Consider the following 23,867-nt stretch of genomic DNA (forward strand, 5'->3'; position numbering starts at 1 on the left):
GTCCTCAGTTTACACCCTCTGATAACCAGAGTAAAACAGAGATTAGGTTGTAGCCACTGAAGTGGATGTCCTCAGTTTACACCCTCAGTTAACCCTAGTAAAACAGAGATTAGGTTGTAGCCACTGAAGTTGATGTCCTCAGTTTACAACCTCAGATAACCAGAGTAAAACAGAGATTAGGTTGTAGCCACTGAAGTGGATGTCCTCAGTTTACACCCTCAGATAACCATAGTAAAACAGAGATTAGGTTGTAGCCTCTGAAGTGGATGTCCTCAGTTTACACCCTCAGTTAACCCTAGTAAAACAGAGATTAGGTTGTAGCCTCTGAAGTTGATGTCCCTCAGTTTACACCCTCAGATAACCATAGTAAAACAGAGATTAGATTGTAGCCTCTGAAGTTGATGTCCTCAGTTTCCACCCCTCAGTTAACCATAGTAAAACAGAGATTAGGTTGTAGCCTCTGAAGTTGATGTCCTCAGTTTACAACCTCAGTTAACCGTAGTAAAACAGAGATTATGTTGTAGCCTCTGAAGTGGATGTCCTCAGTTTACACCCTCAGATAACCAGAGTAAAACAGAGATTAGGTTGTAGCCTCTGAAGTGGATGTCCTCAGTTTACAACCTCAGATAACCATAGTAAAACAGAGATTAGGTTGTAGCCTCTGAAGTTGATGTCATCAGTTTACACCCTCAGATAACCATAGTAAAACAGAGATTAGGTTGTAACCACTGAAGTGGATGTCCTCAGTTTACACCCCGAGTCAGATAACCATAGTAAAACAGAGATTAGGTTGTAGCCACTGAAGTTGATGTCCTCTGTTTACACCCTCAGATAACCATAGTAAAACAGAGTTTAGGTTGTAGCCACTGAAGTGGATGTCCTCAGTTTACACCCTCAGATAACCATAGTAAAACAGAGATTAGATTGTAGCCTCTGAAGTTGATGTCCTCAGTTTCCACCCTCAGTTAACCATAGTAAAACAGAGATTAGGTTGTAGCCTCTGAAGTTGATGTCCTCAGTTTACAACCTCAGTTAACCGTAGTAAAACAGAGATTAGGTTGTAGCCTCTGAAGTTGATGTCCTCAGTTTACACCCTCAGATAACCAGAGTAAAACAGAGATTAGGTTGTAGCCTCTGAAGTGGATGTCCTCAGTTTACAACCTCAGATAACCATAGTAAAACAGAGATTAGGTTGTAGCCTCTGAAGTTGATGTCATCAGTTTACACCCTCAGATAACCATAGTAAAACAGAGATTAGGTTGTAACCACTGAAGTGGATGTCCTCAGTTTACACCCTGAGATAACCAGAGTAAAACAGAGATTAGGTTGTAGCCTCTGAAGTTGATGTCCTCAGTTTACACCCTCAGATAACCATAGTAAAACAGAGATTAGGTTGTAGCCACTGAAGTTGATGTCCTCAGTTTACAACCTCAGATAACCAGAGTAAAACAGAGATTAGGTTGTAGCCACTGAAGTGGATGTCCTCAGTTTACACCCTCAGATAACCATAGTAAAACAGAGATTAAGTTGTAGCCTCTGAAGTGGATGTCCTCAGTTTACACCCTCAGATAACCATAGTAAAACAGATTAGGTTGTTGCCACTGAAGTGGATGTCCTCAGTTTACACCCTCAGATAACCATAGTAAAACAGAGATTAGGTTGTAGCCTCTGAAGTTGATGTCCTCAGTTTACACCCTCAGATAACCATAGTAAAACAGAGATTAGGTTGTAGCCTCTGAAGTTGATGTCCTCAGTTTACAACCTCAGATAACCATAGTAAAACAGAGTTTAGGTTGTAGCCACTGAAGTTGATGTCCTCAGTTTACACCCTCTGATAACCAGAGTAAAACAGAGATTAGGTTGTAGCCACTGAAGTGGATGTCCTCAGTTTACACCCTCAGATAACCATAGTAAAACAGAGATTAGGTTGTAGCCTCTGAAGTGGATGTCCTCAGTTTACACCCTGAGATAACCATAGTAAAACAGAGATTAGGTTGTAGCCTCTGAAGTGGATGTCCTCAGTTTACACCCTCAGTTAACCATAGTAAAACAGAGATTAGGTTGTAGCCTCTGAAGTGGATGTCCTCAGTTTACACCCTCAGATAACCATAGTAAAACAGAGATGAGGTTGTAGCCACTGAAGTCGATGTACTCTGTTTATTAATGCAGCACCCACTTCATAGATCGATATTTGACATGTATGTCTTTGAAACTGAAACTGAAAGTATATATATTTATGACATGTAGATACAAATATATGAGATGAATAAACATAAACAGAGCACACAGTTTCTAATTTAACGAGTCACGTTATGTGGGAACCTGACTTGATTCAGCATATCTGACAGTAAAAAATGTTTCACATGAGTTATGGTTGTGGCAAGTTCATAGTTTACTGTGAGAGAGTGTTACTGAAAATGTTTTAGCTCCATGGGTGTTTGAGATAATGTTTTTTTGCTTTATTTAATGTCTGAAAGTTATGTATGAAGTCTTAGTACTGGGAACACAGTATCTAATGTGCTATTAGTTTGATGTTAGTGTACGCCATGTGCACTTGGCTGAAACCTTGATCAGTAGTGTTTCACTTCAGTTTTGGGCGATGGGGTAGCCTAATGGTTGAAGCGTTGGCTCGTCATGCCGAAGACCCGGGTTCGAATCCCCACATGGGCACATTGTGTGAAGCCAATTTCTGGTGTCCCCCGCCGTGATGTTGCTGGAATATTGCTAAAAGTGGCGTAAAACCAAACTCAGTCAGTCTGTCAGTCACTTCAGTTTTGTTGATTATGTGTGTATCTATCAAGTAATCAGTGATTAAATTCATTCACAGAACACCAACTGTCCTTTAACCCTGAGACAAGGGGCTTCTATAGGCTTGTCATCTATTGCCTCAATTACATGTACAGAGTTGCTTCAGGGGTGGTGGTGGGGTAGCCTAGTGGTTAAAGCGTTCGCTCGTTGCGCCGAAGACCCGTGTTCGATTCCCCACATGGGTACAATGTGTGAAGCCCATTTCTGGTGTCCCCCACCGTGATATTGCTGGAATATTGCTAAAAGCGGCGTAAAACCAAACTCAGTCAGTCAGAGTTGCTTCCCTTAGTCATGCTGGAATCATGTTAAATCCCAGATTTAACACGTTTATGATTTTCATGTGTTTCTCATATGTTATGTTACAAACGTGACCTGTGCCAGTAATGATCCTTCCCACATTTAGTTACTGCTTTAAAACCAACACTGGTTTGAAGGATTCGGTCATCTTAAAGGGGTATTCTGCTCTACTGTATTGTACCAAATATCTGCCAAGTTGCATACACTGCTGGAGGAACAGGTGGCTGTGCAGGGTTGCATTTTGGGGGACAAAATGATTTTTTGTCAGATGTTTTTAGCCAGTCATCTTTGAACTGCATGCAAGTGCAATGATGTAAACTAGGTACTTAAGCCTTTTCCTCTGTAATGTCTGACAGTTTTGTCACTCAAATAAAAAAACACCTTTAAAAAGTCATACTGTGAGCTCAAATATATTTATCATTTTCACATGAAATTTTGATTTTTAGTTCTAATGAGAGAATTTTAATGACACTGGCTTTTGGCTTGTACACATTGTACCCATTTGGGGAATCGAACCCAGGTTTTTATGCTTTAACTGCTTGGCTACCCCTACACTTGATCATAGCCTCATAACAGGTCTCTATAAAACCCTGCATGTAGTTAGTATCAACATGAAGCATAGTTTGCGTGTAGTTCAACTCACCATTATCAGGTAGACTGACAAAGAGGTATTTGAAACAAATAGCTGGTACTACCAATTATTACCAACAGCAAATCAAAAGATCAAATCCAGGTTGCTGGAGCACAGTTGTGCAGTGGTAAGGCATCTGCCTATTTTGCTGAAGGCCTGGGTTCGATCCCCAGTGGAAGCACCTTGGTTTAGATCCCGAGGTGGGCACATTTCGTAGTATCCTTTGACAGGATACTTAGATCCACATTGTCTCATTTCACCCAGCTGTAAAATGGGTACCCGTGAGGGTGTGCTGGCAATGTGAGTATTTAGTTCATTGCGCCTAACAGGCAGCATGGCTGTATGATCCCTAGGGAGTTGAAAAAGTATCGGAAAGTATGAAAGTGTCCTATGACCGGGGATAGTAATGTACGTAGCGCCGTGAGCAGGCAATGTGCCTGGATGTGAGCGCCGCCTGTATATGCGGACTATTACTATTACTATTACTATTACTTCCGCCAGGTTTGTCAGCACCATATCCATGGTTTCACCTCAGTGGTAAACATCTGGGACCTGCATCGCTTCAGGCCTCTTGCCTCTCTCAGTCCCTGAACCACGTTATTCTCCCTACAGCCTAACCCTCTCTGAAGTCCTGAATGAAGCAAGTCTAGATTCACTCATCCCTTTTCACTGGGGCTCCTTTTCAATTTAAATGGTATTTTTTGTTATTCTACCATAACTTCAGAAAATACTGAATTGTGATTGGTTAATCAAATTCATTCAGAGGTTTGTAATCACGTTCTATACCTCTGATTTCTAACACAGTATGTTTTATCCCCTGCCACACGTTGAGTGGATTCTTTTCATATTTGGTACCTAGGTTCATCACAGCAAAAGAAAGGTCCCAGTCCGGTTTGGTGAACTTGACCTTCATTTCAAGGTCACAAGGGGACTTTACCGTTTTACCCTTGTCAGCAAGATATGTTAAGAACCTTTCACTGTATTTTCTTCATATACAACACCAAGCTATATCTAGGGGAGGCACAGGGCCCAGTCGATTTTGTTGACCTTCACCTAATTTTCAAGGTCATGGTGACACTCTGAAGATTTCAGCATGTTAAGCTGCATGTTAAGAATGTCAGCAAGATATCTCAAGAACTGTTAATTGGATTTTCTTCATATTCGACATCAAGCTTCATCAAAGGAAGGCGCAGGGCCCAGTCGATTTTGGTGACCTTCCCTTAATTTTCAAGGTCATGGCGACACTTTAAAGATTTCAGCATGTTAACCTGCATGTAAAGATTGTCAGCGAGATATCTCAAGAACCATTCACTGGACTTTCTTCATATTTGACACCAAGCTTCATCTGGGGAAGGTGCAAGGCCCAGTCGATTTTGGTGACCTTCACTTAAATTTCAAGGTCATGGCGACACTTTGAAGATTTCCGCATCTTAAACTGCATGTTAAGAATGTCAGCGAAATATCTCAAGAACAGTTCACTGGATTTTCTTCATAGACTTTCAAGACTTCCCTTGAATGTTTTTCAATAAGCAATTTCTTTATTACTATTTTTGTATATTTCATACACCAAGACATTCATGTCAAGGTCAAGGTGAGTCTTGAAAATATTTGTGCATTTGAACAACTACAGAGCAAGATATCAAGAGAGGTTGACTGGTCATGTTTTTGTTTACATTTAACCAGGGCTCCAGATTAGGGCCGTATCGGCGTATGTACGGATATAAAATAGGCACAATACGGTAGGAAACAATTTTAAAAACGTAGCAGATACGGACCACAGCAATGGTGTACGGTTTCAGAATCATTTACAGACGTATTTATCTGAAAAAGGATTGTTTTATTGTTTACTGACCTGTTTACACAAGAGTAGCAATGTTGTGGTGCATATATGAAACGAAACACAAGATTATTGATACGCCATTAAATTCCATTCAGTACTCTAAATGTACTCTTATTGTTTTCCAGTACTCCTATATTGAAAAAATAAGGAGTACGTACTCCTGATCATGAAAAATTATCTGGAGCCCTGATTTAACTTCATCTTATATTACGACCTTCTCTTTCATTACTTTTAAGTTTGATTTGATAATTGCGGCGGGGGATTATGTCACCTTAGTGAGAATGCTTGTTTGTTTTCTTTAAATTTTAATAACGCGGTTATGGTAGAATAGAGATAAACATACTGTTTTGGAAAATCAGAGATATATAACAAATTATAATAGGTCTAATTTTTTAAATTTAAAACGGAACTCTATGCTTTTGGATTTAAATCAAATGTAGAGCTATTGTCATTTTGTTACAGAGGTACAGATAAGCTGCATATCTGCGTAAATTACGCAAACATTTATGTGAAAACTCAATTCCGCTTGAATTTTTGAAAATACTCAATAAACTTGATCATACATGTGTACACACAAAAATGTCAAATCTTAGCTTGCGTACCGGTGGATAAATAAAATAACTGTGGTATATTGAGACATTCCATTTCAGGACATGAACTTGGCACCTTGCAGTCTTTCTTATCGTTTCTCATATTGCAGATCAAATATAAATAACAAACACTAACATTTAAACTTTATTGTATTTTTAAAACTAATGGAAATACCAAAATACCCAATTGAGTTTGAGTGAGATGAGTACAATTTATTTAGTTACTCAAAGGAAAATTAGGATACCCAATTGGGATGAGCACAAGTGAGTACATAACTCAATGACCCAAACAGTTATCTGTAGCTCTGTTGTTATATACCTCTGATTTTCCAACACAGTATGATTATCTCCTAACTGTCAAATTATAAATATTCAGGTACTAGGCGATCGTACAGCTTTCCTCCTGAAGCTGCCTTGCAGTGGAATAACTGTTCAACCTGGAACACTGTTCAAAGGGGATTTTAAACCCACCTTGCATCACACAGTCTCACTTTAAACAATGCATTTCTGTATGTCATGAAACTAGCATGCTACGACTCATGTTTTTATGCAAATTAATGTTTTCACTTTATGTAAATGTGAAACATTTCCTTCTGTCCTTGCAAGGTACAGATATTGGTCAGACGTCGTCTGCTATCACAATGATAGCACGTTTAACTTCCCTATTGAGAGGATGTCCTTATGCCTGGGTTTGTTTGTTGGAGGTTTATTGCCCCACATTAGGCGTGCCTCGAATACACTATGAGGGTCGGTGTGATAGCCTAATGGTTAAAGCGTCCGCTGGTTATGCTTAAGACCCGGGTTCAATTCCCTTCATGGGTACAGTGAGTGAAGTCCATTGTGGGTGCATCCCTGCTGTGATTGCTAAAAGCGGTGTAAAACTAAACTCACTCACTCACTATGAGGGGAATGTGGTACATACTACGATTAATGGGTAATGAGTATGAGTAATGGGTAATGAGTACGAGTAATTGGTAATGAGTAACAAAATTACGTAGTAAAATGTAGTGAGTAGTAATTGGTAATGATTACAAAAATGAGTAATGAGTACAGTAATTGGTAATGATTACAAAAATGAGTAATGGGTAATGACTACGAATAATGGGTTATGAGTACGAGTAATGGGTAATGAGTTTGAATAATGGGTAATAAGTAATGGATAATGAGTACGAATAATGGGTAATAAGTAATGGATAATGAGTATGAATAATGGGTAATGAGTACGAATAATGGGTAATGAGTACGAATAATGGGTTATGAGTACGAATAATGGGTAATGAGTACAAAAAATGAGTACAAGTAATTGGTACTGATTACGAGTAATGGGTAATGCCTACGAATAATGGGTAATGAGTACAAGTAATGAGTATGGGTAATGAGTACGAGTAATGGGTAATGAGTAATGGGTAATGACTACGAATAATGGGTAATGAGTACGAGTAATGGGTAATGAGTAATGGGTAATGAGTACAAATTATGGGTAATGAGTATGAGTAATGGATAATGAGTACGAATAATGGGTAATGAGTACAAAGTATGGGTTTTGAGTAAGAATGAGTAATGAGTACGGATAATGGGTAATGATTACGAATAATGGGTAATGAGTATGAGTAATGGGTAATGACTACAAATAATGGGTAATGAGTACGAGTAATGCGTAATGAGTACGGGTATGAATAATCGGTAATGAGTACGAGTAATGGGTAATGAGTTTGAATAATGGGTAATAAGTAATGGATAATGAGTACAGTAATGGGTAATGACTCTGTTTGAATAATGGGTACATAAGTAATGGATAAATATAATCGGTAATGAGTGAATGGGTAATGAGTATGAGTATGAATAATTGGTAATAATGGGTAATGACTACGAATAATGGGTAATGACTACAAGAATAATTAATGAGGTATGAATGAGTACAAATGTAATGAGTTTGAATAATGGGTAATAAGTAATGGATAATGAGTACGAGGGTATAAAATAATGGGTAATGACTACGAATAATTGTAATGAGTACAAGTAATGGTCACAGTAATGGGTAATGAATACAGTATGAATAATGAGTGAGTAATGGGTAATGAGTACGAATGAATAATTGGTAATGGTAAATGACTAATGACTCACGAATAATGGGTAATGAGTACAAGTAATGAGTACAAGTAATGGGTAATGAGTACGAGTATGAATAATCGGTAATGAGTACGAGTAATGGGTAATGAGTACGAATAATGGGTAATAAGTAATGGATAACTCAACTTATCCTTGTTTGCCAGTAGCCTGGAATCCCCTTGGTTGCATATCATTGAATACAAATATGTTTGCCAGTCACTGGATTGTCTAGTCTTGACTCAATTAGACTGATCTCCATCATACAGCTATAAGTGACTTGTTGATGTATTTGTTACCCATTACTAGTAGGGGAACTTGGAACTCTAATGAAACACTGCACAACCGTATCAGATCAATCTGAGGCGTCAGTCAGAGGGTTGGGGCCCATATTGAATATTGAAATATTCATTGACATGCCTATGTCAATCTATGTGAACTGTTTTTTACATTTTGATGTCAGGGTTTTGAGTTTGATACATAATGAGCACATATGTCCTGTAAATTTGTGTTATGGATTTGTAGAACCAAATATTCTGAAACAAGTGACAAAATTTAAATTTTGCTCGCACTAAAGGTAATATTTTTGACCATGTCATCCTGTTGTGTTGTAGGAGCTGAGGGAAATCCAGATCGCCAACAAGAGTGAGAATAAATATCCATCAGATGAGGGCAAGAAGGAGTGTAACATCAAGAAAAACAGATACAAGGACATCCTGCCCTGTGAGTTGCAGCACTAACACAGTATAGGGGCATGGGGGACAAAGGGGTGTGGGGGACATAGGGGGCATAGGACATAGGGGTGTGGGGCACATGGGGGATGTGGGGGACATAGGGGGTGTGGGGATGTAAAGGGCATGGGGACATAGGGGTGTGGGGACATAGGGTGCGTGGGGGACGTAGGGGGCATCATCAGGAGGCATGAGTTACAGCACCATCACGGGAACGTAGGGGGCATCATCAGGGGGAATGATGAGGGTTCAAAGAAAACAGGGAGCCATTGGGGGTGTGGGCATGGACATCTGGAGCCATTGATGGTTCAGATGGAAATCCGTGATGGTTCTGGGTATGTGGAGCCAGTGATGGTTCAGATGGGAAGGAACCGCCTTCGTGGTGTAGTGGTTAGAGCGTCCGCCCGGAGAGCGGAAGGTCACGGGTTCGATCCCCGACCGCGTCATACCAAAAGACGTTAAAATATGGTACTTGTTGGTCCCTGCCTGGTGCTCGGCATTAATGTGGAGCCAGTGATGGTTTAGATGGGAAGGCAGTGATGGTTCTGGGTATGTGGAGCCAGTGATGGTTCAGATGGGAAGGCAGTGATGGTTCTGTGTATGTGGAGCCAGTGATGGTTTAGATGGGAAGGCAGTGATGATTCTGGGTATGTGGAGCCAGTGATGGTTCAGATGGGAAGGCAGTGATGGTTCTGTGTATGTGGAGCCAGTGATGGTTCAGATGGGAAGGCAGTGATAGTTCTGGGTATGTGGAGCCAGTGATGGTTCAGATGGGAAGGCAGTGATGGTTCTGGGGATGTGGAGCCAGTGATGGTTTAGATGGGAAGGCAGTGATTGTTCTGGGGATGTGGAGCCAGTGATGGTTTAGATGGGAAGGGAGTGATAGTTCTGGGTATGTGGAGCCATTGATGGTTCAGATGGGAAGGCAGTGATAGTTCTGGGTATGTGGAGCCATTGATGGTTCAGATGGGAAGGCAGTGATGGTTCTTGGTATGTGGAGCCAGTGATGGTTTAGATGGGAAGGCAGTAATGGTTCTTGGTATGTGGAGCCATTGATGGTTCAGATGGGAAGGCAGTGATGGTTCTGGGTATGTGGAGCCATTGATGGTTCAGATGGGAAGGCAGTGATTGTTCTGGGGATGTGGAGCCATTGATGGTTCAGATGGGAAGGCAGTGATGGTTCTGTGTATGTGGAGCCAGTGATGGTTTAGATGGGAAGGCAGTGATAGTTCTGGGTATGTGGAGCCATTGATGGTTCAGATGGGAAGGCAGTGATAGTTCTGGGTATGTGGAGCCAGTGATGGTTCAGATTGGAAGACAGTGATGGTTCTGGGGATGTGGAGCCAGTGATGGTTCAGATTGGAAGACAGTGATGGTTCTTGGGATGTGGAGCCAGTGATGGTTCAGATTGGAAGGCAGTGATGGTTCTGGGGATGTGGAGCCAGTGATGGTTTAGATGGGAAGGCAGTGATGGTTCTGTGTATGTGGAGCCAGTGATGGTTCATATGGGAAGGCAGTGATGGTTCTGGGCATGTGGAGCCAGTGATGGTTCAGATGGGAAGGCAGTGATGGTTCTGGGTATGTGGAGCCAGTGATGGTATGGAGTCATTGAGTTTTGAGGATCTAGGGAGCTTGTGCAGCCACTGACCAGTATATCTGAGAACTGAGGTGTGTTGAGCATCACCACAGTTCAGAATGAGTAACAGTGTCCCCAAGCAGTGCCATGATGTGCTGATTGTAATTTGAAATCCCATATTCAAATTGAATATGATGCTTGGTCTGTCAGTTTCTTGGTGAATATGTTCACTGCGCCTGTTACCTGTATCACATTGGGTTTCTTCCATTCCAGTCAGGTCATGATGTTGCTGAAATATTGGCTGAAGCAGAGGTTACCTCCGACCTTTTTCAGTCAGTCAGTTCATACATCAGTCCACCCACACTTGACAAATGATTTATGTTTTCAGTCGACTACCGCCGTGTTGTTCTGTCCAAACAAGATGGAGTAGATGGATCTGACTACATCAATGCCAGCTTCATACAGGTAGGGCCAACACCATTGACCACGTAACATATAGGGCATTGTGGCATCACCATTGACCATGTGACATGTAGGTCATTGTGACATCACCTTTGACCATATTACATCTAAGGCATTGTGACATCACCATTTACCATATGACATGTAGGGCATTGTGACATCACCATTGACCACATTACAGGGGGATTGTGATATCACCATTGACCACATTACATGTAGGTCATTGTGGCATCACCATTGACCACATTACATGTAGGGCATCGTGGCATCACCATTGACCACATTACATGTAGGGCATTGTGACATCACCATTGACCACATTACATGTAGGTCATTGTGGCATCACCATTGACCACATGACATGTAGGTCATTGTGACATCTCCATTGACTATCAGTACTGTACTCTCCATTATCAACACTTATACAAATAATAGTCATGGCACCATGACTATCTTATCTACCATATCCACCAAGGAGCGGTGGGGTAGCCTAGTGGTTAAAGTGTCCTCTCGTCATTCGGAAGACCCGGGTTCGATTCCCCACATGGGTACAATGTGTGAAGCCCATTTCTGGTGTCCCCCGCCGTGATATTGCTGGAATATTGCTTAAAGTGGCGTAAAACTAAACTCACTCACTCACTCACTCCAAAACCAAACATTACATGAGAATATCCGACAGACATGAACATAGGTCCACCAGTATGATGACAGTAAATCTGATGCCTTTGTATTGTCTTGTACAGGATGTATATGGGAAGAATGGCTACATCGCCTCCCAGGGCCCACTACCTCACACCGTCAACGACTTCTGGCGTATGCTGTGGGAGTACAAGGTGGAGATCGTCTTCATGGTGTGTCGTGAAGAGGAATCAGGGAGGGTAGGTGTACAGTGTTACTCACCTCTTGCTCAGGATACCTCCTACAATCATATATATCAGTAAGAATACCTCTCTGATTCAGACATCAGCATCGTTGATGAAGACGTATGTTTGTGTAAAGTGACACCTGGTTTATCCAGATAATTGTTCCCGGTGTTGTCAGTGTCCAGATAATCAAATGTCTGGATAAAGGCGTGGAGATGAGTGTCAAATCACCCCTTTCTATGTATATAGGTGTCCCCTATAGTTATCTCCCCTTTCTATATGTATATAGATGTCCCCCATAGTTATCTGCCCTTTGTCATTAATGGTAACCCGACAGTAAATCGCTATCTACGGGAGATTATCAGGCCCCTTGTTTTGCCATGTTTACAACGTATCGGTGTTGGATCCATATTCCAAGATGACAATGCCCGACCACACCGTGGCCGTGTCGTGACGGACTTACTTAGACAGAACAATGTTCAGCACATGGAATGACCGGCATATTCAGAGGATTTAGCCCCTATTGAACATGCTTGGCACGAGTTAGGACGTCGGCGTCGTAACAACCACGCCCCTCCAAACAACTGTGCAGAACTGGCCCAATATCTCATTCCAGAATGGCTGGCAATACCCCAAGCCTTCTTCCAACGTCTGTTGTTGTTATCATGAAATGCTGGCTCGAGTTGTTATATGATCGCTACCTTTCACTGTTATTTATATTTGTAGTTATGGCCATTAAAAGTTGTGACCCGTAACTTGTTTTGAGTAGTATGTATTTGTATATCCTGTTTGGTATGTGACAGGAAGTCTCTTTATTCCATCTCGGCTGTAATATGAGGAGGTTTCAGTCAAAAGGAGGTACTAAGTAGTAATTGTTTGTAAAATTACTATATGAATATCAGTTACTATAATTGATAAGTGCTGGATTGTGATCATTGTTTAAGAAGCATCTAGAGGACTTGGCATACAGTCATGATAGATGTCAAGTGTTATTAATAAGACAATGAATGTTTCTAGTGCTTAGCTAGATATTCAGGGAATAAGCATCATTAACCAGGGAGGGCTGTTCTCAACATATACAGTACAACCAGAAATTATTGAGAAGTTAAAGATTGTAAATCTTTTTATTTTTTCACTCATTACTCACATATTAAATGTGAATATTAGCAGAACATAACTCCAGATTCAAATCAGGTGAACAGTTAGTATTTTGTCAAGTCACCATGGGCAGCAATGCAGGCTTCAATGTGGCGGGGCATACTACTGATCAAAGAAGTTAGAAAGTCGTGGTCCATGCTGTCCCAATATCGGACCACCTCTTCTTTTATTTCAGCAATATTTGTCAGATTTTTCTTATTGACACTTTCCTTCATAAGTCCCCAAACATTTTCTATTGGATTTAGGTCAGGGCTATAGCTTGGCCAATCTAATAATGTCATATTTTGGGTCCGAAACCAGGCCTGTGAATGCTTTGAACGATGTTTTGGATCGTTGTCCTGCTGGAAAATCCAAAAATTTCCATAGAACACGTGAGCAGATGGAAGTAAATGTCCCTCGAGACCCTGCGCTGGGGTCCTAATTGCGGCAAACTCAGACCACAGACAACTGGCAGTTACCGATAATTACAACTTTGGTCCGCATTATTCAAAGAATTCACAATCATATTGTGTTTACTCACGCCCTCGAAATGAAGTAGCTGGTCCATAGACATGATATCTCAAGTCATTAACCCAGTATTCACTTCCAGTAGTACATGACACAGTTTGAAAATATGTGCATAGACAGCCCCCTCTCTTCACCCTTGTTCTAGGCACCAAAGGGGTGATGGGGTGGCACAGTTGTTAGAGCAGTTGCAAGTCATGCCAATAGTTCATTTCCATATGAATGTATCATGGGACCCTCTATTATCGCGGTAGTTAATGTTGTCGCCATCGAGATTATGAACAGCTACTGACATTTAGCATTTTATATATATTTTCAGTTGACTGATGTTTAATCTTCATTTCTGTCACAAATAATGTGACACATAGCCGCAACTCGTTTAATACCATTGTGGCAATTCCAATTGTCTCGTTTGACCCGGAAATTGAAGCAACTCTCTATTATTGCGGTATTGCTATTTTCTTACTATGGCACGCGGTACAAGCAGATGACACTGTGAAATGTTTACTAAGACAAGTAACGAATCTAAATAGTTTGATCATTAAAAAATATTTAGAAATTTCATTCACATTAATAATATCATCATGTTTTTAACCCAAACATCTGAAACTTCTATTCATTTGGATACAAGGTAACAATAACATTACAAGATATTGTCTTTCCGCCTTAAAACGTATCATACAAGCTGCTGCCGTGTGTAGAGTGAAGTTGCATAATACGTCACTACCTGTTATATTTTTAGCACGGAAAATATGCAAATGACCTTAAAGTTGTCGCAGGATTACTCTTGACGAAGTAAGTTTTGATTCATGCTAGATGTAATGGCAGTAGGGGTCATACTAGTTTCAAAATGTTCTAGAACTTACTGAAAAGATGAATGCTTTACTATTTCTACAATTAGACATGACATTCCAAATGAATTAATGACTTTTTCAAGAGCGATGAATATATTTACGTAATTTGCATATGTAAACAGCCGATGCGGGGCGTGGTGTTTCTGCTTTCCTGAAGTTTTCGCGTGCCACAATAACAGAGAGCCCGCGATAATAGAGAGTCCCAGTATACAATTTATGAAGTCTATATTTCCATTAAATACCCAGCAGGCACATCAACGTTGTTTCAACGTTGAGAATAGGTTGATCCTCAACGTTGAAAATAGATTGAAAATAGGTTGTATATGAAAGTTTTTTTGACGTAGATATCCGACGTGGAATCAACGTTGAAGTTTGACCGATTATCAAGGTTGAAAAAAGGTTGATCCTCAACGTTGAAAATAGATTGAAAATAGGTTGTATATGAAAGTTTTTTTGACGTAGATATCCGACGTGGAATCAACGTTGAAGTTTGACCGATTATCAACGTTGAGAATAGGTTGATCCTCAACGCTGAAAATAGATTGAAAATAGGTTGTATATGAAAGTTTTTGACGTAGATATCCGGCGTGGAATCAATGTTGAAGTCTGACATATTATTAACGTTGAAAATGGGTTGTTCCGTGGTTGTGTCTGGGAGGTATTACGCTTTCCTGTAAATAGACTCTCGCATTTCATCTTTAAACTACAATAAAGTAGCACCAAACTCCTGCATCCAGCTAAAATACCCAAAAGCTACCTGCAATAAACAGTGTTCAAACAGAAAATTGCAGTAAAAATATTTACCTGATAAAATACTTGGTTAAAATTCCACATTCAATATAATGTTCATTTAAGTTTTATGTCAGTTGGACGTTATAATTCCAGTAAGAAGAAAAGAGTATTCCAAATTAAGAAAAACTATTTACTGTTGTATTGTTACCTTGAAAAGGTGAAAATTGTCCCGAGAAGACATTTTGTCTGAATTTCAGCTCTTAGACAGACACCTGAATAAACACAATGCAATTACTTTCACCATGAAAGGGATCCAAGATGACCAGGAACTATACCTGAAGACAGCACATAAAACAAGTCACTTTTCATGAAATCTTTATGAAAACACACGCACACAGAAAACGCGTGGTTTAATGCATAATGTAAAACATCACACATGACATAGTCTGTAGGTGATCTCTGTTGTGCTAATAACACAATATCATCTGCATATAGCATCAAAGTGACATTTACGCCACCAATTTCAATACCACAGTTCAGATTTTTCAACACAATTACAACTCCCAAAACACAATTATCAGCTCCTCTTCTTTCTGCCACTCCTCGCCTGGCGGTCAGGTGGATACTTCAGAAACGTTCCTAACTCTTTCTTGAAATTTGCTTCGATGCATTCCCATCTCATTGCCTTGAGATAGGACACATTCTGAAATTTTATATTTAAATACATGAATAAGTTATATGGAAGATATATTGTCTTAAATGATTCAAGTATTTGTTTAATCAATCACTTGAAAGGTTCATTTCACTGCTGTAACTTGGCATGTGAACATATGAACAGCATCAATACAAAATATGACGAAAAGTGTAAACAATTTATATTTTCAACCTAAGGAATGGAAGTTTTCTTAAACATTTTCAAAGAAAATCCTCAATTGCAAGTTGATTATTTAATTAGACTATGAATTACCGGTAGGATGAATTAGACGATGCTTTACTGTCATATATTATTTGCTATGGTCATGATGAAAATGCTGCACTTGGTAATTAACTTACCAGAGATGATTGAATACAACCTTGTATTCTTAAAAGAAAACTTGCCGCTTTGCCCATCAACATTCATTCTTGACATCAAATTGTTTGACATTGTCCTGCAAAACAATGGAAGATTGTTGTTATTCTGTCAGATTTAGTTTCTTTTTAGAGATTCTCGAAATGATTATTTCAAATTAATAGGAGTTGAGCTGATGTAGCAATTTTGCTACCAGGAGTCATAAATTGTAACAAAAGCCATTTTACATCAAATGATAAGAAAACAAAATGGGTGGTGGTTCACAGGTCAAAGAACAAGTCTATTGTGGGAGGTCTCCCAACACCATTTGTTCCCAAACACAAGGAAGTATGGATCATGGCGTTCTGAAAACAATAATGAGCTCTCATAAGTATGCAATATATTCTCTATTATCTACTCTCTCTCTCTCTTTGTCATTTGTACACTCATAAAACTCAGATAAATAACTTTTTTATAATTCATAAATGTTTACACTTAATCTCTTATAGGAACGCTTGGAAATCTCTCATATAATGAATTATGTGTGCGTATTATCTGCGACGTAATAACTATGCTTCTCTGAATCATGAACAATAAAATAATGAGATTAAACTCTACATTGCCAGAAATAATCTATCATACCATGAATAATAAGACATTGAATAACATCTCTTACAACTCCAATCTACACTCAAAAAGACTTAAATGTACTCGTAAACAAACATCACTGGCACACGCAAATTCTTGGAAACAGTGCATCTCTGACTCTCAATTCCAAGAAATGGAAGTCCTACTCTATTTGACCAAAGGGGTGACAGGTGGCCAAAACATATTGAAATGTAGGTCATACACTGAAAAATAACTGATTTAAAACACTACAAATATACACCTTCTCTATAATATACTCGATAGATGATCTTAACAAGGGAACTTGTACATAAAATGCTGATATCTAACAATACCTGTACTCTAAATAATGGACTCTTCCAAATCTCAGTATGTTTCACTGCACACATATTAGATTGCAAATAATGAAAAACCTACCCTTTGACAATAATAAAAAACATCATATTCAAATTCTACAGCTGACCAAATACCTGAAGAGTGTGTTTCCCAGCAATAAACATCTCTATATATCTATAAATGTATGACTTCTGTCCTCTCGCCTGCTATCTTGCATCCAGCTGTTTACGGCGAAAAACAATATGGCGCCAAGCAAGGGAGTGCTCATTAAACTAAACATATCCGGGAGAAATCATTGTCATTTTTTCTCTTAAATGATCAACCTTAATATATAAATGAAAATAAAGACCAACTATTATCACCCAAAAAGACCAAACATTATCACAAATATTCAAAACAGGTGGTAATAAAAGAGCATTATCATCTTTCTCTTAAACTTTGTGGTGGATATACTGGAAACAAGTGAAATGTTAAAAACGTGTTACCTTAGCCTTGCTCCTTTTATGTGATCCACAAAATTGCTTCCACCCAGTCTTCGAAGATGAGATTTCTGCAAATTCCATTAAAATAATCTTATTTCATAATTAAATGTTCCTTACATTAAAATTACTTCTTTTGTATGTAAGATTTTAACCTTTAAGAGACATGAATTATCATATCCCTTCCAAACAAGTGTAAGAATGAAAGTCTGTGGGTGCAGTTTTGTTAATTGTCCCATCAAAGAATCATTAGTGAAGTTTTTCGTTGCATTTCCTTACGCCATTCTCCACCACCCCTTCCCCCCAATAATATACATATGTTGACAGGGTTCAGGGCGTGCTCAATGCATCATTTACTGATAGATCTATTCAAACGAACAAATGTTCATAATAATGGGATGCAATATAAAATGTTGATTAATTCTATCCGATTTTGTATAGCTGCCCTTAGGGACCGTTCATAATGTATGGCTTTGGGGTGATGTTGATTTTATGAACAATGTGAATTACCCCAAAGTGTATGAGTATGTACAGAATAAGAGACGGCCCACCCTGCATGTCATGTACATTATCTATGCCGCCCTCTCCCCTTCCCATAATTTCTAAACATAGTGCGTGTGTACAAAAATGCTGACCCCTTAGCTCCCCTGAACAAAATGGGTGACACCCCACCCCACCCTCCAACCCTTACAATCAACACCCCCACCCAGGGGGTGTTTAATTTAATTATGAACGGTTCCTTATATTGATGTACTTCATTGATTATTTGAAAATGTATATTTGCAAAATTCAAATCAGGTGATGGGTACGAAAGGAAATCTTATTCGATTATATAATAAAATGCCAAATATATGCATGCAAATATATTGAAAAATAACAAAACAAGTTCATCGAAAACACGGGCTTCCACTAAATTTTGATAAACATGTACTGTGACATACCGGTAACCTTGTGAGATAAAACATGAGCCCTAATTCGGAGTTTCTTGCTACTGCTAGATTTAAACGGCATTCCTACGTTTTCATTATACATGAAGGACATACTTACCAAATAAACACCAGCATGCCGTGAAGATGGTGAAAATAGAACGATATTGCGTTGGACTTCACCAAAGTGGCGATCGAAAGGTCAACATCTGGCTTGTGTTTGAAAGCAAATTGTCGGGAATTATACAATTTTCACAGTTTTGTGGGAAAATATCAAATGTAATGCAATTTGGATAACTGATGACTTTATACCTAAAACTGCGATTTACGTAATATTTCCGTCCGTTGATCGATGCACAATCAAATAATATATAAGATTATATCTGTCACTAGCTCGATCTTGATCTTTTATGAAAATAATGTTCCGAAATGATAGTTGCTAAGTTGGATACCTATTACCAATATGAATTATGTATCAAATTTGCCAAGGAAACAATTAGTTGACATTTTGTTGGTTCCTTACGTTGAAACAACGTTGACAACTAAACGAATCTCGACTAACTTTCTTTGGTCGCATGATAAACGTTGAATCAACGTTTATGAAAGGTTGATCAACCAAACAACCAAAATTCAACGTTGATTCAACGTTGTGTGCCCGCTGGGTACTCTCCTTCAGTCACATTTATAGCTATTATTTCAAGTTTGTCTAACATTAACTGCTCATCAGAATGAGTGAGAAAGAGAGTGGATGAGTTTGGCTTTACGTCACTTTTAGCAAAATTCCAGCAATATCATGGCAAGGGACACCAGAAATGGACTTCACACATTGTTCCAATCTGGAGGATCGAACCTAGGTTTTCAGCGTGATGAGTGTACACTTTAACCACTAGGCTACCCCACTGCCCATCATGAGAATGGACTTTATGCTCTAGTCTCCCGATCTGCTGTCAACTGCCCTCAAACTGCCCTCAAACTGCCTGTACTTCTCTATCACAGTTCTCAACAAACAACCAATTGTGTGCAGGCTTGTAACATATGTTATACTTGAAATTTACGAAGAAAGTGTAATCCCAAATATAACATATGTTACATTTGACCGCTTTCAAATTGGCATTGTGTGTTTAGGCATGGTCAACACTTTTGACTTGTTTGTATCTTGACAGAACAGACAGGAAAGAAGGGATGCATCACACATAATTTCATTTCCTGCAGAAGACACAATTTCCTAATAACCGTGAGATATGTCGGCAGTGACTATGATGGAACATATGTTTTCCCTGAGATTATACTTTCTTAGGAAAGTACAGATTTTAGTACGTTACAGAGCTACAGATAACTTTTTGGGTCATTGAGTTATGTACTCGCTTGTGTTCATCTCAATTGGGTATCCTAATTTTCCTTTGAGTAACCAAATACATTGTACTCATCTCACTCAAACTCAATTGGGTATTTTGCCATTTTCCAATAATTTAAAAATATAATAAAGTTTAAATTTGAGTGTTTTTTATTGATATTTGATCTGTAATATGAGAAGCGATAAGAAAAACTGCAAGTTGTCAAGTTCATATCCTGAAATAGAACCTCTCAGTATACCTCAGTTATAGTATCTATCAACCGGTACGCATATTAAGATTTGACATTTTTGTGTGTACGCGTGTAAGATCACATTTATTGAGTATTTACAAAAATTCAAGCGTACTTGTACGCAATAGACTTAATAGGAATTGAGTTTTCACATAAATATTTGCGTAATTTACGCAGATACGCAGCTTATCTGTACCTCTGACTTTAGTAGTTTAGTGGTGGTTGAGTTTCATCCAGGATTTGAATCCGCACGCTCCGATGAGGCACCAAATCACGCACAGTCGCAGTCAGCTAATCCACTCACAGCTTCCACAAAATCGGAGTGAGTGAGTAAGTGTGTATGGTTTTGCACCGCTTTTAGCAATATTCCAGCAATATCACATCGGGGGACACCAGAAATGGGCTTCACACATTGTATCCATGTGGGGAATTGAACCCGGGTCTTCGGTGTGACGAGCGAATGCTTTAACCTCTAGGCTACCCCCACAAAATCGGAGGTGTGGCAGTTGGTAGTCAAGATACATACATGTGTACCCCTCAGACAAGCGTATATGTCACTCTGACTTTGTGTGTTGGCAATTTGGTGCCTCGCTGTAGATGGCAATATGTTACGTCAGGCAGGATATGTGAACTTCTTTCCTATGTGCAACAGGTCTTTGTAGATATATCCTCACTGGTGGCCATCACTTGTTCGAAGACAGATAGAGTTACCTCCCTTATACTGTAAGCCACCATACCGCTGATACAACATACATTTAACGTATGTGGGGAATCGAACCTGGGTCTTCAGCGTGACAAGCGAATGTTTTAACCACTAGGCTACCCCACTGCCCTCAATAAAGTTGTAGGCATGGCGATGATATTAGTATACATTCAACGTATTTACACAGACAGCTAAACTTGTGTTGTGAGCTGAGATCCCAGTCACCAGCTGCTACAGATAGATCAGCAGCACCTTCAAGTGCTCCTAACAGGCAAATTGATAAAGATGTAAATTAGTTCATGTCATGAATGTTTATCAGAGTTATCAATTTCAGATATAACATTGTGTTCAGTGCCCTAGATCCGTTCATCCTCTTTATTGGCCCTGTTATCAGTGAACTGCAGGTCTTTGCCTTAGTTCTGTCTTTAGCTACGTTTACTGACATTGATGGGGACCCCTGAGCAGGACGAGATAAGCCCTTGATTTTGTAATATTCAAGTCCTCATCACAGGGTTGTGATGTGGTTCATACTATTGACCATTGGGTTGTCATGAAGATATTGTATGAAACAACATTCATCTCTCCTCATTAGTATTCAGATTATGTTTTGGGCGGTGGGGTAGCCTAGTGGTTAAAGCGTTGGCTTGTCACGCCGAGGATCCGGGTTCGATTCCCCACATGGGCACAATGTGTTAAGCCCATTTCTGGTGTCCCCCGCCGTGATATTGCTGGAATATTGCTAAAAGCGGCGTAAAACTAAACTCAGTCAGTCAGTCAGATTATGTTTTTGAAATGCTTGGCTCATGCTCCACATCCAGGGATGCCTGTGGAGGAGAGTATGAAAGCAGGTGCTTGATTGAGAAATGGCTTTCAAGATTTAAGGCCATGTTTGTTTCAGGCTGCTTACTTGACCTTCAGTGGTCCAACTGGCTTTGTTATATTCTGATTATTGTTCAAGTGATGAGATGTTGTATTGAATGACCTCTGATGTTTTGTACACATCTGTTTGCAGCCAAAATGTGAGCGCTACTGGCCTTTGGAAAGCGAGGCCAAGATGTTTGGGCAACTAGAAGTCACTCTGGTTGGTATCTTCATCATATAAGCTACATTTACTGATGATGATAATGATGATGATGATGATACGAATGAGCATTTGAAATGTCTGATGATGATGATATGATCCTGACTGCCTTGAAACAGGCTAGATATAGCTTGATGGCAGCAGTGTTCTGTGGGCATTCAACTTTCGTTTGATCCGTACATGGGTTGATGGACTCAACATGGCACTCAGGAGTACTTCTGTTCGGTCGTGAGCCAGGGTTTTGAATCATATTGTACCTTTGTCACTTCAGCCATTACATTGCCAGGCATCAAACTCAATTAGTTTTACTTACCACCAGTAATAATAAGGTTGTCATGTGGATATATAGAGATAAGCAGCCATTTGAAATGCCTGGATTTCAGGAGTCTGAGAAGGAACTGTTTCCTGACTTTGTGGAGCGTATCCTGCGTGTGAGCCATGGCAGTGAGAAGCATGTCGTGAAACAGTTCCACTACACAGGATGGCCGGACCACGGAGTGCCACACCACAGCCGTGAGGTCTACAAGATGGTGTGCAAGATGAGGGAAGCGAGGCGTTTGTTGGAGATACCCATAGTTATACACTGCAGGTACATAGCCATTGTCGTACACTGCAGGTATATAGCCATTGTCATACATTGTATGTACATTGTCATTGTCATACACTGCAGGTACATAGCCATTGTCATACACTGCAGGTACATAGCCATTGTCATACATGGCAGGTATATAGCCATTGTCGTACACTGCAGGTATATAGCCATTGTCATACATTGTATGTACATTGTCATTGTCATACATTGCAGGTACATAGCCATTGTCATACACTGCAGGTACATAGCCATTGTCATACATGGCAGGTATATAGCCATTGTCGTACACTGCAGGTATATAGCCATTGTCATACATTGTATGTACATTGTCATTGTCATACACTGCTGGTACATAACTGTCATAACCATTGTCATACACTGCAGGTACATAGCCATTGTCATACACTGCAGGTACATAGCCATTGTCATACATGGCAGGTATATAGCCATTGTTGTACACTGCAGGTATATAGCCATTGTCATACATTGTATGTACATTGACCATTGTCATACACTGCAGGTACATAGCCATTGTCATACATTGCAGGTACATAGCCATTGTCATACACTGCGGGTATATAGCCATTGTCATACACTGCAGGTATATAGCCATTGTCATACACTGCAGGTAACATACCCATTGTCATACACTGCAAGTAACATAGCCATTGTCATACACTGCAGGTAACATACCCATTGTCATACACTGCAGGTATATAGCCATTGTCATACACTGCAGGTATATAGCCATTGTCATACACTGCAGGTACATACCAATTGTCATACACTGCAGGTAACATACCCATTGTCGTACACTGCAGGTATATAGCCATTGTCATACATTGTATGTACATTGTCATTGTCATACACTGCAGGTACATAGCCATTGTCATACACTGCAGGTACATAGCCATTGTCATACATGGCAGGTATATAGCCATTGTCGTACACTGCAGGTATATAGCCATTGTCATACATTGTATGTACATTGTCATTGTCATACACTGCAGGTACATAGCCATTGTCATACACTGCAGGTACATAACCATTGTCATACACTGCAGGTACATAGCCATTGTCATACATGGCAGGTATATAGCCATTGTCATACATTGTATGTATATAGCCATTGTCATACATTGTATGTACATTGACCATTGTCATACATGGCAGGTACATATCCATTGTCATACACTGCAGGTACATAGCCATTGTCATACACTGCGGGTACATAGCCATTGTCATTCACTGCAGGTATATAGCCATTGTCATACACTGCAGGTAACATACCCATTGTCATACACTGCAAGTTACATACCCATTGTCATACACTGCAGGT

The 23,867-nt window shown here is 39.7% G+C and overlaps 1 protein-coding gene across 5 annotated transcripts in view; it reads left to right on the forward strand.

Moving 5' to 3' along the window:
* Positions 1 to 23,867, forward strand: part of LOC124277870 (tyrosine-protein phosphatase non-receptor type 18-like) — an 86,739-nt gene that overhangs the window by 23,935 nt on the left and 38,937 nt on the right. For all 5 annotated transcript variants that reach the window (XM_046713590.1, XM_046713587.1, XM_046713586.1 and 2 more), the window contains exons 2-6: positions 8,887 to 8,995; positions 10,968 to 11,044; positions 11,785 to 11,919; positions 21,868 to 21,936; positions 22,320 to 22,525. In XM_046713590.1, the coding sequence (XP_046569546.1) occupies positions 8,887 to 8,995; positions 10,968 to 11,044; positions 11,785 to 11,919; positions 21,868 to 21,936; positions 22,320 to 22,525 (596 nt within the window). The remainder of the gene's footprint in view (positions 1 to 8,886; positions 8,996 to 10,967; positions 11,045 to 11,784; positions 11,920 to 21,867; positions 21,937 to 22,319; positions 22,526 to 23,867) is intronic.

This window comes from Haliotis rubra, unplaced genomic scaffold (genome assembly GCF_003918875.1).
Source record: "Haliotis rubra isolate DU_JTF1 unplaced genomic scaffold, ASM391887v1 Scf229, whole genome shotgun sequence".
In the NCBI taxonomy this organism is placed as follows: domain Eukaryota; kingdom Metazoa; phylum Mollusca; class Gastropoda; order Lepetellida; family Haliotidae; genus Haliotis; species Haliotis rubra.